The following is a 16,317-nucleotide window of genomic DNA, read 5'->3' as shown; positions in this document are numbered from 1 at the left end:
GTCTTGATAAACTTGAGAATTCATTTTTCTTTCGATGATAGCAATCCGTCCGTCCAGGCCCTGACGCAGCAAAGCAGCCCCAAACCATGATGCCCCCACCACCATACGTCGCAGTTGGGATGACGTTTTGACTGTGATTGTCTATTGTTGTGGTTTAGATGATGATCAGATCACATTTTATGACCAATTTGTGCAGAAATCCATATCATTCCAAAGGGTTCACATACTTTTTCTTGTAGCTGTATATAGTGTTTAGATCGGATCCTACACCCTACAAAATGGCCACTGGGTTTGCTGTTTAATTTTTATAGGAAGGAGAGTAAATACAGAATCCTGGGGGTTAAAGCAGAGTTCTAGCCGTTTCTGTGTTTATTAAGTATAACTGCTGACTTTTAACAAACACTCATCTGTCCCACGATGTAGCGATGCGGCCACCTGAAGGCTTGCTCCTCTCCCTCTTCTCTTGGCAGCGCCAACATCACTAGTGTGGGCAAACGACTGTAACAGCTTGCAGGTTCGCTGCCGGGTGCGAGACGCGCTGCGCTTCCTAATGGCTGGGCAATCTTTTGGAACCTCTGACGTGTCGAAGAAGATTGCAGGGAGGGAGGGGGAGAGGTGAACTTCTGCTCAAGCCACCTGGACGGCCCGAGCAGAAGGAGGAGCAGGTCCCTGTCAAAACTAGGTACCCGCTCCCCCCCCAAAAAAGGACTTAAATCAGAAGTCCATGTACAAACATGTACAAAGACATCCTGGCGCTGGAAACTGGATGATCAGAGAACCCAAAATCTGTGGTGTCAAGCTAAATGGGATGGACGGCCATATGTGAAGTGCCAGTTAGTCCATGTCAGGGGTGCAGCTGTCCCATGCTCAGATCCAGCTGAGAAAAGTACGGAAACACAACAAATGGGTGGGATAGTAAGCGCTCCCCAAAACAATTGCAGGTGGGCACAGGAGTCACAGATGAAATATCACGATGAATAGTCACAAAAGATAAGTGTCACATTTATTAAAAACTGATGAACATACTGTAAAGCAGGATACATCCAAGAAGTGAGGCAGTACCTGTAATGGAAGTCAGGGAGGTGGCTGGCAACTCCTACTTACATTTTGGGAGTTGCCACCACCCCTCCTGGAAAAAGAACATCCTTAAGGGCCAGTTCCTGAGGTTCCGCAGGAACTGTACCCGGAAGGATGATTATGTTGCCCAAGGACAACTTATGAAGGCCATTTTTTGGAAAAAGGATTCCCTGAGGATCTTGTACAATCAGCTTTCCTTACCTGTATGGACCTACCTTCCACCAGTAGCTCTGAGGCTAGTTCCCCAAGGGATTCGGTCCATCAAGCCAGATTCATCACTGGTTTCAGTAATAATTTCAAACAGATAACCCACATTATCAAAAAACATTGGTCAATTTTACGGTCTGATCCCAGACTGGGTCCTCACCTCCCCAAAGCCCCTTAGGTTGTCCATAGGAGGGCTCGCACCCTCAAGAACAGCATTGCTCCCAGCAAACTAAACAGGCCCACAGGTGAGAGAATCATGGACATCAGGTCTTATTTCAATGACAGAGTAGGCACATTTCAATGCAAGAAAAGGAGCTGCCTAACTTGCCAGTTTATAATCCATGGGTGCAGTTCTTTTTTTGATTCACTAGGCAATTGTTTTTCCATCCGACAGTTCATCACATGTTCCACACAGTTTGTGGTATATGTGTTGCACTGCCCTTGTAACCTACTCTATGTGAGCTGCACTATCCGCCATCTACGCACACGGATGGTGAACACCATAGGGCCATTATTCAAGGGTTGACCACCAAAAATGGAAAGGTTCCCCACAGTGTCCCCCACCATTTCGCCACTCATCATAATGGTTATGTGCAAGATTTTAAAGTTTGGGCCATCTAATCTATCCCCAAAGGCACCCTAACCAACAACGAGCGTTTCTCCTTGCTTTGCAAGAGAGAGACATTCTGGATTTACAAACTCAACACACTTTCTCCTCATGAGTTGAATGAGGAATTGGATATATGTTTCGTGATATAAAGGGGTCAGGCCCCCCTCCCCTTTTCTTTACGAGACACTCCACATATATATAAATATATATATATATATATATATATATATATATATTTTTTTTTTTTTTTTCTTTTTTTTTTCTTTTCATACATATTTTTTCTTTTCACATACAGTGTAATTGCTTATTGTTCCTTTATTGCAATTTTGTCTTTTTTAATTAAATTTTTATTTTTCTGATATATGCATATATTTATTGCTCACTATGTATTCTTGTGTTCATTTGTGGGTATGCTTGTGTTATATCAGCGGCAGCTGTTTGAAGGGGGAGCCAGGGAGGGGGTGGCAACATCTTTCTTTTACTCCTCCTTCCTCCTCTATTTAACCACTTAAGCCCCGGAAGATTTTACCCCCTTCCTGACCAGGGTTTTCTTTTGCGATTTTTTACTGCGTGACTTTAACGGACAATTGTGCGGTCGTGCGACGCTGTACCTAAACGAATTTGACGTCCTTTTTTTCCCACAAACAGCTTTCTTTTGGTGGTATTTGATCACCTGTGCGATTTTTTGATCATGCGCTATAAACAAAAAAATAGCGTAAATTTTGCAAAAATAACAATATTTTTTCACATTTTTTATATGAAATTCCAAAAAAAAAAAATGTAAAAATCTAAATTCTTTAACATTTTCGGCCAATTTGTTTTATGCTACATATGTTTTGTAAAAAAAAAAAATTTCAAAAAGCGTATTTTGATTGGTTTGCGCAAAAGTTATCACGTTTACTAACAAAGGGAAAGATTTTTGTCATTTTTGGTGTTTTTTTTTAACGCGTAATGGCGGCGATCTGCGTTTTTTTTTGCGGGACTGCGATATTGCGGCGGACAGATCGGACCCTTGACTGACATTTTTGACACTTTTGGGGTTACCAGTGACATTACTGCAGTAATCAGTGCTATACATATGCACTGTTACTGTAAAAATGACACTGGCAGGGAAGGGGTTAACTGTATTGGAGAGGGAGGGGTTAAGTGTGTCCTAGGGGCGTGTTTCTAACTGTAATGGGACATGTCTACTATTGTAAAAACAGAGATCAACGGTTCTACATAGTAGAACCGTCTGATCTCCATTTTTACACAGGGGAGAATGACAGGCGGCTTGTTTACATTAGCCGCCTGCCTTTCTCCCGCTCTGCCAACGATCGGCGAGTGACCGGCGGACATCGGGTCCGCCGGTCACACGCACGGACTCCTTAGTGAACGAGCCTCAGCGGGCGCGCGCTCACCCGCTATTGGCTCACAAGCCGGTGACAGGCTAGTGACGTATATATACGTCACTTTGCCTGGCCGGGGCTGACCGCCGCAGTATATTTACTTGCGGCGGTCGGCAAGTAGTTAAATCCCTTTGCATAATGCTACTGGAGATCTGATGAAGGGCTTGTCCCGAAACATGTAATCTCCATCATCTTTACCCCCCCTTGTGGCGTTCAATCTTCATCCCACCACCATCCCCCTATTCCCTGGATGTGACCGCTGTTGGTGTGTGATACATCCAGCACAGTGGAGCTGCCTTTACCATCTATCTGCCTTGCAGTCAGGAACGGACTCTCGGGAGCTGACCGTCACCTGCCGATGACGTCATCTGCCGGCGCCGCTTGGGACAGCTGACGTGAGGAGACGCCGGCTTGCTGCGGACCTGCGGCTGGTTCGTTCTACAGGGTGTTGTGTCTCTCCACCCCCCCACCACCCCCAGGCCACGGATCTCCCTTTCCGCTACTCCTCTTGTGCGGTCCCCCCCCGGGCTCCTCCACCATCTGAGAGGCTTGAGAGATGTTGCCATCCACCTCCCTGACTTCCATTACAGGTACTGCCTCACTTCTTGGATGTATCCTGCTTTACAGTATGTTCATCAGTTTTTAATAAATGTGACACTTATCATTTGTGACTATTCATCGTGATATTTCATCTGTGACTCCTGTGCCCACCTGCAATTGTTTTGGGGAGCGCTTACTATCCCACCCATTTGTTGTGTTTCCGCACTTTTGGGTGGAACTCTGCTTTAAGTGGGAGTAAAACTTGTGTATATAATCTGAGTAGCCGAGCCATCTAGTCACGTCTTCAGAGGAAGTCAGAATAACCAAACATCAAGACGTGACTATACGGCGACAAGAAGTGAAGTCAAAGCGACAGGCGTTGTGACGTTGAACCGGGAGAGCAGTAAAACGCAGTTTTGATACAAATGGCCTGTCCCTGGCTTATTATTGATGAGCGTGTTTATAACATATACATTGTGAGTGTAATTTTAATAGTTTTAATAAAATATATGAAATGGAATTACACTATGGGGATTGCTCGTATCCTTTCCAGTGGACCCTGAAAACAATTGAACTGCGGTTTACTGTGGTGTGGATCACTAAGTGTGCTTGCCGATCAGAGATGAGAGGTAATAAATAGCAGTAAGTGAGGTGGCATAAGTGGAGTGAGACACTTTCTTTCACCTGTGGTGTATTAAAGTGGATTACAAACTAACATCTACAGACTACTTAGTATCAGTGGATGGGATTTGGCTGCTCTGATCTTTACAGGCACTACTAACACTTGTAGGTGTAGGCTCCTCTGTTGAATTTCTTAGGTGAATTGCTGCTGGAGTGATTGAACTTTTTACACTATATACGGACAAAGAAGACAACAGGATGAAGTTTGATGCAGTCTTAAATTACTATGTATTGCAATATCAGGGCTTGTATAATTTCACATTACAACCTTGTCCATGCAATACAGTGATTTACCTCTTACTGCATATCCATCCTTTACTGATGCAGGGAATGGCGGTAAATTGTCTTTTGCATACACCTCTTGGGCAAGCACACGTCCCATTCCATCTAGGACAAAAAAATGAAAGTATTATAAGTTCAGCTAAAATTTGTCAATAAAAATTTTAGGTAACATGATCATCAAAAGGCTCCAAAACCAAGGAACCTCCAATTTTACAGTCTCTTTACAATTTTTAATAGCTTGCCCTGTTCACACAGTTAATGGGACTGACAAGAAAACTAGACTGTTAAAATGAGTGAATTCATCAGAACATTTAAATGTTTAAGCTAAATCAGTGAATTGTGCACTCACTGCACAGCTGCCTGTGTCTTGTGTCTGCACATTTAGACCTGTCTGCGCTGCCATCAAACTGTGGTGCCACTGGCCAATTTTTACCCATCCAAGCCTAAGTACTGTAGCTGTAATTATAGTAGGAAAAAAAATCTGCCTGTGCATTTAGGCCTGTTTCGATTGTCCTCACTCTGTGGTGTCACTGACCATTTTCTAGCCAACCGTGCCTAAGGCCTGTAGCTCATTCTTTTTTATATTGTTAAATTGGGAATATAGGGAATATAGGGAATGTGGGCTGCTGGTGTGAAATGATTTTAACTTTTTTTCCCCAATTTAAAATGATGCAGTGTAGTGCTGCCAAAAATAAGAGAAGCAAACAAACTGCCATCAAACTGTCACTGTCCAATATTTACCGACTCATACTTCATACAACACCTCCCCATGGTTTGTTATTCTGCATTTTGGCCTTTTAGGACTACAAATTCTGCCAAGCAAAGCAGTCCAAGTTCACTTGATAAAAATGTACACTGTCTTGCTAAAACAAAAAGTATTTTATTTCATAAATCAGTATAAAATTGGGGTGCTGCTGCTGTCTGTCAGCAAAGCTAATAGAAAAGCCCACAGAAAAATATGTGCATTTAAAGCAGGATGTTGTTGATGCTGTCCCTGAAAACTTCTTTTCCCTAACACTATGGACAGTTTTATTTAAAGCTGAACTTCAAGGATGAAAAATCTTTACCCTTACATATAGTTATATAGTTAGGTCAAAAAAAAAAAAAAAAAAAGACACAAGTTTATCAAGTTCAACCAATAGAAAAATTAAAACCTCCATATACACAATCCTATAACCACAGTTAACCCAGAGGAAGGTAAATAACCCCAATAAAGCATGATACAATTTGCTTCAGCGAGGGAAACAAAAATGATTTTCCGAACCCTCAGGTGGCAATTGGATATTCCTTGGTTTAACTACCCCTGGTGTTATTACCCATCAATGTTAGTATTTGGTTAAATTTTGTGCATTTAAGAATGCATGCAGATATTTTTTAACACAATCAGCCCAGAACTAGAACTAGGGTGTCTCTTCCACAGTTCTTACTGTGAAAGAAAACTTTCCGAATCCGGAGTTGCCCCCTCCCCACTACAACTGATAAACTCATCTAGACGATTATAAATAAGGTGATATATTTACCTCTTCGCTTCAGCAGGCTTGCTCTTCTTCATGCGACCTGTCCCCTAAAGCTTTTCCACCTTATTGTCTAACCAGTCCCAGATTCCTAATGTCATACCATTAAATGCAGAACCAGCACTCCTGCATTGTACAGGAAGACACTTAGGGCCAACCTACAACCTAGGACATTGGACAATGGACAAGAGTGCGGGCTACTAGGGAAGTGAAGGATAATGAAAGTATATCACCTATTCATCATCCTCAAGGCAAGGCAAGCAATTAAGGACAACCCCTAACTGGGGTAAATAGTTTTTCATCCTTTCAAGGATAAGTTTCAAGGTTTTGTGTATTTTCAATGCCCCCCTCAAAGTTCAAATTCCTGCCAACTCACTCATCACTAAGGTCCTGAGGCCTGTTGTCAGAATCCCCCCTGCTGCGTTACTGTTTTCTGACAGCGAGGACTCCTCCACTGTCAGAATACACTGATCATGTTGCAGCTGGTTGCCTACAGTGCTGATTGAATAAAAATATTCCAACAAGCCGGTTTGAGAGAAGACAATCATTAGAACAGTAGAAATGGCCATAGATGGATCAAATTTCAGCTGGTCCCTGCAGAACCGGAGGAATTTCAGTCCATCTTTGGCCAGATTAGGAAGTTTTTTTTATATAATAACAATGGGATGAATGCAATAGAAGAAGAAATGGAAGATGAGACGATAAAAACAGAGTTTAATTTACAGCGGCTTTCTTAAAACAGGATAAACGAAGTGCCCCTAATAGTCCCGGTCATTTTCCTAAATCTTATAACATGTTTGCGTTTGCTGGTAACAGACAGTGTACTGCAAATAAAAGTAACGTACCTCTGTAATTTATGATTTCAGTCCCAAGAACTGGAGTCATTTCCAGGACAGTAATAAAGGCTTTATCCATGGATGTTAGTGGAAACGGAGACATGCGGTGTCTTCTTGCTACCTTGGTGATATCAACGGCACTATGACCTTTAAAATAAAGATACGGAGAATGAACATTTGAAAAATATAAAACCATTTTCTATTTGAACAGTAGAAATAATAATTACTCTGTGTACACTTGCACTTAGATAATGTGGTTATTGAAAAAAAATTGCCATAGTTATGAAAAGATATATTATATGCATAAACGCTCTACTTACTGAGGTTCTAGCTACTGAAATGAAGCGTAAATCACACCAGATATTAGTTTCCTATCAATGTGCCAACAATTCTTATTATTCTTGTATTTAGGTGGCTGCATACAGTGTGTTTTGGCAGTCAAATTACAACAAATGGCTTATTAGTGCAGAAGTTATTTATATCGCTGTTGCTTTGCAAACCCAAAAGAAGAAGGAATTCTCCATCACTTCAAAATAATGTACAAGAAAGAAAACATTATTTCAGCTTGTGACTGACTATGAGCATTAGTATACTGACATGGGCTAATAAGGAGTACACATACTGTATGCCCTGATCTTTTTTGCTTTATAACAGTCATGCTTGGTCTTCTTCCCTTTGCTCTTGCTGCTATTTATCAGCTAACAGCAGGCTAAGATTTGCACAGTAAAATATGTCTAAAGTGGGGATCGACCGATTATCGGCAGGGCCGATATTCACTTTTCCCGATATATCAGTATCGGCCCCGGAACTTGCCGATAATGCCGATACTTAGCGTGGCGCACACGTGATATCATTGCGTGTGTTGCTCCACGTGTCTCTGCCTGCTGGGGCTATAATTATACACGTTCTGCCTTCTTACGGTGCCTCGGAGAGTCACAGTGCACTGCTGTGCATCCGCAATTCTGCATTGCCACGGACCAGCAGCAAGCAGCCACCCATCCACAGCAGTCTAGTGCCAGCCAGCCAGCCACCCATCCACAGCAGCCCTGTGGCAGCCAGCCACCCATCCACAGCAGCCCTGTGGCAGCCACCCACCCACCCACAGCAGCCCTGGCCTCAGCCACTCACAGCCCCTGTGCCAGCCAGCCACTCACCACAGGGTGCCAGCTGCCACCCCTTGACCCACAACAGGGTGCCAGCAAGCCAGCCACCCACAACAGGGTGCCAGCCAGCTACCCATCCACAACAGGGTGCCAGCGAGCTACCCACCCACAATAGGATGCCAGCAGCCAGCCACCCACCCACCCATCCCACAACAGGGTTCCAGCAAGCCAGCCACCCACAAAAGGGTGCCAGCCAGTGAACCACCCCACAACAGCGTGTCGGCAGCCAGCCACCAACCCACTCACCCAACAACAGGGTGCCAGCAAGGCAGCCACCCACAACAGGGTGCCAGCAAGCCAGCTACCCACAACAGGGTGCCAGCCAGCCACCCACCCCACAACAGGGTGCCAAGCAGCCAGCCAGCCACCCACCCCACAAAAAGGTTCCAGCAAGCCAGCCACCCACAACAGGTTGACACCAATCCAACCACCCACTACAGGGTGACACCAAGCCAGCCACCCATAACAGGGTGACAGCCACCCACAACAGGGTGACACTAAACCAGCCACCCACAACAGGGTCATAGCCAGCCAGCAGCAGGGTGAAAGCCAGCCACCCACAACAGGGTGCAAGCAGCCAGACACCCACCCACCCCACAACAGGATACCAGCAAGCCAGCCATCCACCCACAGCAGGGTGACAGCCAGCCACCCACCCACAACAGGGTGACATCAAGCAGCCACCCACCTACAACAGGGAGACATCAAGCAAGCCAGCCACCCACCCACAACAGGGTGACAGCCAGCCAGCCACCCACAACAGGGTGCCAGCAAGCCAGCTACCCACAACAGGGTGCCAGAAAGCCACCCACAACAGGGTGCCAGCCAGCCACCCACCCCACAACAGGGTGCCAAGCAGCCAGCCAGCCAGCCACCCACCCCACAAAAAGGTTCCAGCAAGCCAGCCACCCACTACAGGGTGACACCAAGCCAGCCACCCATAACAGGGTGACAGCCAGCCACCCACAGCAGGGTGACAGCCACCCACAACAGGGTGACACTAAACCAGCCACCCACAACAGGGTCACAGCCAGCCAGCAGCAGGGTGAAAGACAGCCACCCACAACAGGGTGCAAGCAGCCAGACACCCACCCACCCACCCCACAACAGGATACCAGCAAGCCAGCCATCCACAGCAGGGTGACAGCCAGCCACCCACCCACAACAGGGTGACATCAAGCAGCCACCCACCTACAACAGGGAGACATCAAGCCAAAACAACAGGGTGACAGCCAGCCACCCACCCACAACAGGGTGACAGGCAGCCACCCACCCACCCACAACAAGGTGACCGCCAGGCAGCCAGCAGACACAGCAGGGTGACAGCTAGCCACCCACAACAGGATGCCAGCAGCCAGAAACCCACCCACCCCACAACAGGGTCCCAGCAGCCAGCCACCCACCCACCCCACAACAGGGTTCCAGCAGCCAGCCACCCACAACAGGGTGCCAGCAAGCCACCCACTAACAAAAGGGTGACACCAAACCAGCCACCCACAACAGGGTGCCAGCCAGCCAGCAGCCACAGCAGGGTGACAGCTAGCCACCCACAACAGGGTGCCAGCAGCCAGCAACCCACCCCACAACAGGGTTCCAGCAAGCCAGCCATCCACAACAGGGTTCCAGCAAGCCAGTCACCCACAACAGGCTGCCAGCAAGCCAGCCACACACAACAGGGTGCCAGCAAGCCAGCCACCCACAATAGGGTGCCAGCAAGCCAGCCACCCACAATAGGGTGCCAGCAAGCCAGCCACCCACAATAGGGTGCCAGCAAGCCAGCCACCCACCCACAACAGGGTGACACCTAACCAACAAACCACAACAGGGTGACACCAAGCCAGTCACCCACAACAGGGTGACAGCGAGCCAGCATCCCCAGCAGGGTGACAGATAGCCAGCAGCCACAGCAGGGTGACAGCCAGCCACCCACAACAGGGTGCCGACAACAAGCCATCCACCCAGCCACCCCACAACAGGGTGCCAGCAAGCCAGCCACCCAAAACAGGGTGCCAGCAGCCAGCCACCCAAAACAGGGTGCCAGCAGCCAGCCACCCAAAACAGGGTGCAAGAAGCCAGCCACCCAAAACAGGGTGCAAGAAGCCAGCCACCCACCCCACAACAAGATCCCAGCAGCCAGCCACCCACCCCACAACAGGGTGCCAGAAAGTCAACCACCCACAATAAGGTGCCAGCAAGCCAGCCAGCCACCCACAACTGGGTGCCAGAAAGCCAGCCACCCACAACAGGGTGCCAGAAAGCCAGCCACCCACAACAGGGTGCCAGAAAGCCAGCCACCCACAACAAGGTGACACCAGGCCAGCCTCCCACAACTGGGTGCGAGTCAGCCAGCAGCCACAGCAAGGTGCCAGCCAGCCACCCACCCAACAACAGGGTGCCCGCAAGCCAGCCACCCACAACAGGGTGACAGCCAGCCACCCCACAGCAGGGTGCCAGCAGCCAGCCAGCAATGTTTTTACCCTTATATATATATATATATATATATAAATTGCAATGGAGATGGATGCAGACAGAAAAAGTAAAATTGTGGTCTGGGACTATTTATCATCTCCAGGAAAAGCAGCAGTGTTTAACACATGCACAAACAATGTAAGCATGGGATCAGTAACTGCAAAAACCAAAAATACGTAAAATCTTTGGGCCCATCTAAGAGTTCATCATGTTGAATTATATCATGCAGCACAGAAAAAACAAAATGAATCACAATCACAATGTGAAATACCTCCTCCACTATCGCAGGCAACAATAAGAGATATGTTTCAGAAAAAAAACAGGTGGATAAATTCAGATGGAAGATCCCAATTTCTGGACAGAGTAATCACAGAGATGATGGTCACTGAACATTTACAATGGTGCATGACTTTTGATTTAAGCGGTTGATGTCCATAGTTGAGCCAGTGTACACACTGAAGAGAGAGAAGTATTATCGAACAGAAATGCTGGGAAAGATTCACCAAAGGGTCTTTGAGAAAGTAAAGGCTATAAGTATTTATAGGTATGGTTCCTGCGCTAACACGGAGAGAGATATTTACTCATCCTAATGCTGCATATACTTAAACTGGTACTAAGTAAACAGCTTCAGTGTAAAATATGTAGGGGGTTGTATTGCGCTTCAGGGTGTGTGTAAACAGGCACTCATTACTCCTGCGTTCACTTTTCTTCTAGTCACATATAGTATATAAATATTATTCTATTAATAATCAGTTTATCACTCTGTTTCTTCTTATTTATATCTTCATAATAAAACAATCAGCAATATATATATATATATATATATATATATATATATATATATATATATATATTTAAAGTGCTGGTGTGCTTCCGTATATTGAATTGTGTTCCGGGATCTCCAAAGTGAACGCAGGAGTAATGAGTGTTTACACACACCCTGAAGCGCAATACAACCCCCTACATAAAGTAAAGGCTATGCTGCAACCAGAGAATGCTGGCAACTCACTCTCATTCACGACTAACTGCTGGTCAGGACAAACAGAGTCACTAATGAATCTTACATGCCACTTGAATGACAGTGCATGGACAAAAAGGCAATTGGTGTTGAATACAAAAGTGATGCAAGGATACCACACTGAGTACAGTAGAAAAATGTTTCTAGGCATGCTTGAAGACTGGGGAATCAACAAAGACCGAGTGATGCTTGTGCTCCTTTGAGACAGCGGAGCAAACATGCGGAAAGGAATGATGCTTGCTGATGTGTCAGACCTCAGTTGCATGGCACACAACACCCTCCAACTTCTGAATGACGGTCTGTCAAGCCAGAGAGCTTTGATTAATATATGTTTTGAGAAGCATGAAGAGATTAAAAATGTTGTGCTGGCAAGTCTTTTGTATCCTCGATACAAGAACCATGCTTTCTCTTTTGATGATGTATTGGCCAAGGCTAAACAATGGCTGACAGAAGGTATTTAACAGGAGGTGCAGGAGGTTCCTACCGAAAAGTCAAGTCCAGAACAGCTTTTTTAGAATCTGGAAGAGCAGGATGCAGCAAAAACAGAAAAATGTCCAAAAAGAAGACAACAAACAGAAGAGAATCTTCTTCATCGTGGTCGAATGGATGGCATGTAGTGTTTTTTTGGGGCCTCATGTGGAGGATTCTTCTGATTTGCAACAATGAGCCTGGATGATAAACTTCATTTTTTATTTGAAGAAAGCAGTAATTGAGAGAAGACGTGGTTATCCTCTTCAGTGATGGAAAGAAAATGAGGCACACTACAAAAGACTTGCCTCTCATGCTAGAAGATACCTCTCTGCTCCTCTTTCCTCTCCTGTACCAAGTACCAGAAACCGTTTAACAGGTGAACATGCTGAAATGTTATGCTTTCTTGCTTTCTGCACTATAATATTGTTCTACTTAACTGGGATTATTGAAAAGTGTAGAAGTACTAAGGTCCACTCCAATCCAATGTCTAGCTTTTGTCTAGCTTTTTTTGTAGCCGTTTTGCACTGACTGCAGTAGTGATTTAAAATCATTGCAGTGAGTGAGTGCACTACTGCAGCAGTTTATGCATAATTCACAATCACATGATGTGAAACTGGTGTACCTGCAAGTGAAAGCTGTGAGATTTTCCTATCAGTTTTCATGCAGGTAAGGTGTGAAGAACGAGCCTTTAATGTTAAAAATGTTAATAAACTAACATTAACATATTCAGTACCATATTTGTGTCAAAAAATCTCTTTATTTTCCAAAACTTTAATTGTACAAAATATTGGCCCATATCGGCTGATACAGATACTTTGTGATCAAAATATCGGTATCGGCCCTGAAAAAACATATTGGTCTATCCATAGTCATAATGACAAAACTTTCTTCTTTCCTTCTTCATTTTGGAAAACAGTTGGTAATGGTTAAAACCGTCTTTTTTTTTTTTTTTTGCCCTCTACTGCATATCATTGGGTAAATGAACCCTTACTTCCTGTCCTATAGACACACAAAGAGAGAAACAAAATCTTTCCAAAGGGAGGTAAGTCTATCTTAAGCTGGCCACTGATGGATCAAAAATTGTCCTGTTTAGCAGGGCAAGTCACAATTTTCTTAAAAATTACAAGAAGTTTCTAGTCACTTTTGGAAATTCCAATTTAAAACATGTGAGAATTCAAATATAGTTGCTCAGCTGGCTCAAATTGTAGTTATGTTTTTTTTTCGAAAGGGAATCAATACTGAGCTTCTCTAAAACAAATATCTAAGTGGTCCTATAGTTATCCCATTCTTTGAATAAAATTAAAAAATTACGCAAGAAATATATACAGAAAGAGATGTAATCAGATAATAACGCTGTCTTTCTTACTAGGGATTTCTTTGTACATTTTTTGTCCAATGGACAGTACTGTTAGTGCCATCTACAGATGTTAGCATAACAAAAAAAAAAATGTACTCGACTTCTGACCTTCTCGCTACATGGGGTCACTCTGCTTCATAAGCAGCTGCAGAATTCTTGCCCAATTTTGCTGACATTTGCCTAAACTTTACTTTATTTAAAACATGAAAATAACACACACAGAATACTTTCTGCACGCACAAAGGCATTTTGTGATTTATTGGTATAATCCAATTGAAGACCTTGGTCATACTAAAGTACATCATGTCAAGAGAAGCAAATTACAATGTAAAAAGGGCACACTCTCTATGGCAGCAGTCAACCCTCATAAGACACAAATTGAAAGAAATTATGAAAAAAGCCATTTCCATAGCCAAAAACTAGGTCAAAGATTCTGTGTTGCAAAACAAAGCGGTATTAGCATTACCAACATGACTGAATTGGTAGATGAGGATTCTGGAGACTTGCAGGTTGTGCCAGGAGCATTCTCACTTGGTTAGGGCCAAGGAACAAGCCTGATTTGCTGTACAAAGTGTTGTATACCAGCATATTTGCCTCTGGAATACCCATTAAGAGATCCGCTTGTGCATTGCGCAGTTGCCATGGCAGATAACTATTCATCTCAATGTGACTAGGCTACAGGTGTTTCTCTTCCTGAGGTGGAGCCAAGAAAAAAAGTTTGTGCCATAGCTCCTAATGGTAAAAATGTAAATGTGTTGCTGAAAAGGTGATGTAGGCCCGAGGGGGGTGTGCGTCTGTCAATGAACGATAGAGAAATTATACTTGCTGTGGATGGGGCAGTGCATTCAACTGCACTTGTATGAGCTTATAAACTTAGGATAAATTCTTATTTTTATTTTTAAAGTAATATTTTTGCAGGTAAGTATACTTGCTTATCTTAGGCTAAAACCAGGCAAAGGCACATAAGAGGACAAGCTCCGGATGGTAAATTAAACTGGGAGACAGTTTTGGCAGAAAAAAATGAGCCTGAAAACTTAGAACGGGTAGCCTAAATGAAGTATCTAAGGACAGATGTGCTTTAGGAGAGCCTACAGTCAGTCAAATCTGGCTGTATAAACCATTGCTCTTGCAGAAGCAGGTGTGGAGGACACATGTTCAGACTTGTCTGGCCTGTAACAGCCAGGAGGTGATATTTAATGTAGTCTGCGTTATGCAACAGTGAGCTGTTGGAAGACGTAGTCAATGAGTGAGCATACTAGAACCTGAGTAACAGACTAAGATCAGTCCAACAGACAAAACGTTGTGACAAATAGCCAGGATGCTGGAAAAACTTTCATTTCTACATCTTACATTTCATGGACATATAAAAGTAGGAAGGAAGGCTCTCAATCTTAGGAAAAGTCCTTTCTCCTATTTTCAACAATTATACTCTGCACTCTCTTTCTGCAACTATTGCTCCATTATCATACACTTAGGTACTTCTCTCCTTTGCATTCTGACTGCTCCTTCACATATTGCCCATTGTTGCAATCTCTGCTACTGCTCTCCTGCACCCCGTTATATCCCTCTGCACTCCTCCAGCAGCTGTGCAAAAATACCAATGCAAGCTTCATGTCAGGCAACCCTCTGAGATTGTAAAGGGTCCTCCTGTGAAAAATACAAAAGGATAGGACCGCTGACACCTTCATTCACTGCAGTTACACTGGTTATAATTCAGCATTGGGAAATACACAACAAATTCTAGAAAACCAAGCTGTGCCAAGGATCATCTTCTAAACATTCATGTATTCAGCTTTTGAAATGAAAAGTAAAGGTGAGTATTACATTTGTGTAAATTTGAATATGACCCAGAATAGACTAAATAGATTGATGTAGATGCGGATTTATAACTAAAGGTCTTCACTATTTTTAGTTCTGGTGACTTTTGGCAGACTTTTTCATGTTCTCTAAGGCCCCTTTCACACTGTAGAGTCAGTCGGCGGACTCCATTTTTCTCAGCGGGGGATCGATCCTCCAAACCCCCGCTGAGCAGGCAGATGACAGCTCTGTCTCTGAGCTGTGTGCGGAGACAGAGCTGTCAGGTCCCCGCTGTTCTCTATGGGGGAATCGGATGAGAACAGACCGCCTGTCTGGCCCCATAGAGATGCATGGGGCATCCGTTCAGATCCGCCTGAAAAACTGACAGACGGATCTGAACGGTCTGCTAGTGTGAAAGGGGCCTTATATGCCATTTCACCCTCCCCTGTGCCCACAGATATCTCTTCAGGCACAAATGCCATATGAAAACATTTCAAGAACACAGCAACTGACATTTTCTTAGTGCATTGGTTTTTCAGCATGCAATTTCTAGAGCGAACAAGGTTTACAATACTATACAATGCTGAAAATGTGTTTTAGCAGGCACCAGGAGAGGAGTACTTGGGGTAGGACAGTGAGCAGTATTTACAGCAGGGGTCTCCAAACTATGGCCTTCTAGTTGTTCAGGAACTACAATGTCCATCATGCTTAGTCATATCTGTGAATAATGGGATTTTTGACTTACCATAAAATCCATTTCTCTGATGTTCATTGACGGACACAGCTCCTGTCATTCTTGACCATTGGGTTAGGCTGCCCCCCTACAGGAGTAGGACACTAGGCAGAAAAAAACTTCTGGCTACACCCATGGGCAGTCCCAGGGGGTATTGGATTATGCTGCCCACCT

The 16,317-nt window shown here is 44.5% G+C and overlaps 1 protein-coding gene across 20 annotated transcripts in view; it reads right to left on the bottom strand.

Annotated features, from left to right (window-relative positions):
- GPHN (gephyrin) overlaps window positions 1–16,317 on the bottom strand; it is an 868,578-nt gene that overhangs the window by 111,464 nt on the left and 740,797 nt on the right. For all 20 annotated transcript variants that reach the window (XM_082242578.1, XM_082242574.1, XM_082242561.1 and 17 more), the window contains 2 exons: window positions 7,145–7,282; window positions 4,798–4,890 (listed from right to left, as the gene is read on the bottom strand). In XM_082242578.1, coding sequence (XP_082098704.1) covers window positions 4,798–4,890; window positions 7,145–7,282 — 231 coding nt within the window. The remainder of the gene's footprint in view (window positions 1–4,797; window positions 4,891–7,144; window positions 7,283–16,317) is intronic.

The sequence above is a fragment of the Pelophylax lessonae genome, assembly GCF_965119305.1.
Source record: "Pelophylax lessonae genome assembly, chromosome: 13".
Classification (NCBI taxonomy): Eukaryota; Metazoa; Chordata; class Amphibia; order Anura; family Ranidae; genus Pelophylax; species Pelophylax lessonae.
Note: the sequence above shows the minus strand (reverse complement) of the source record. Positions and strands in the feature narration are given on the sequence as shown.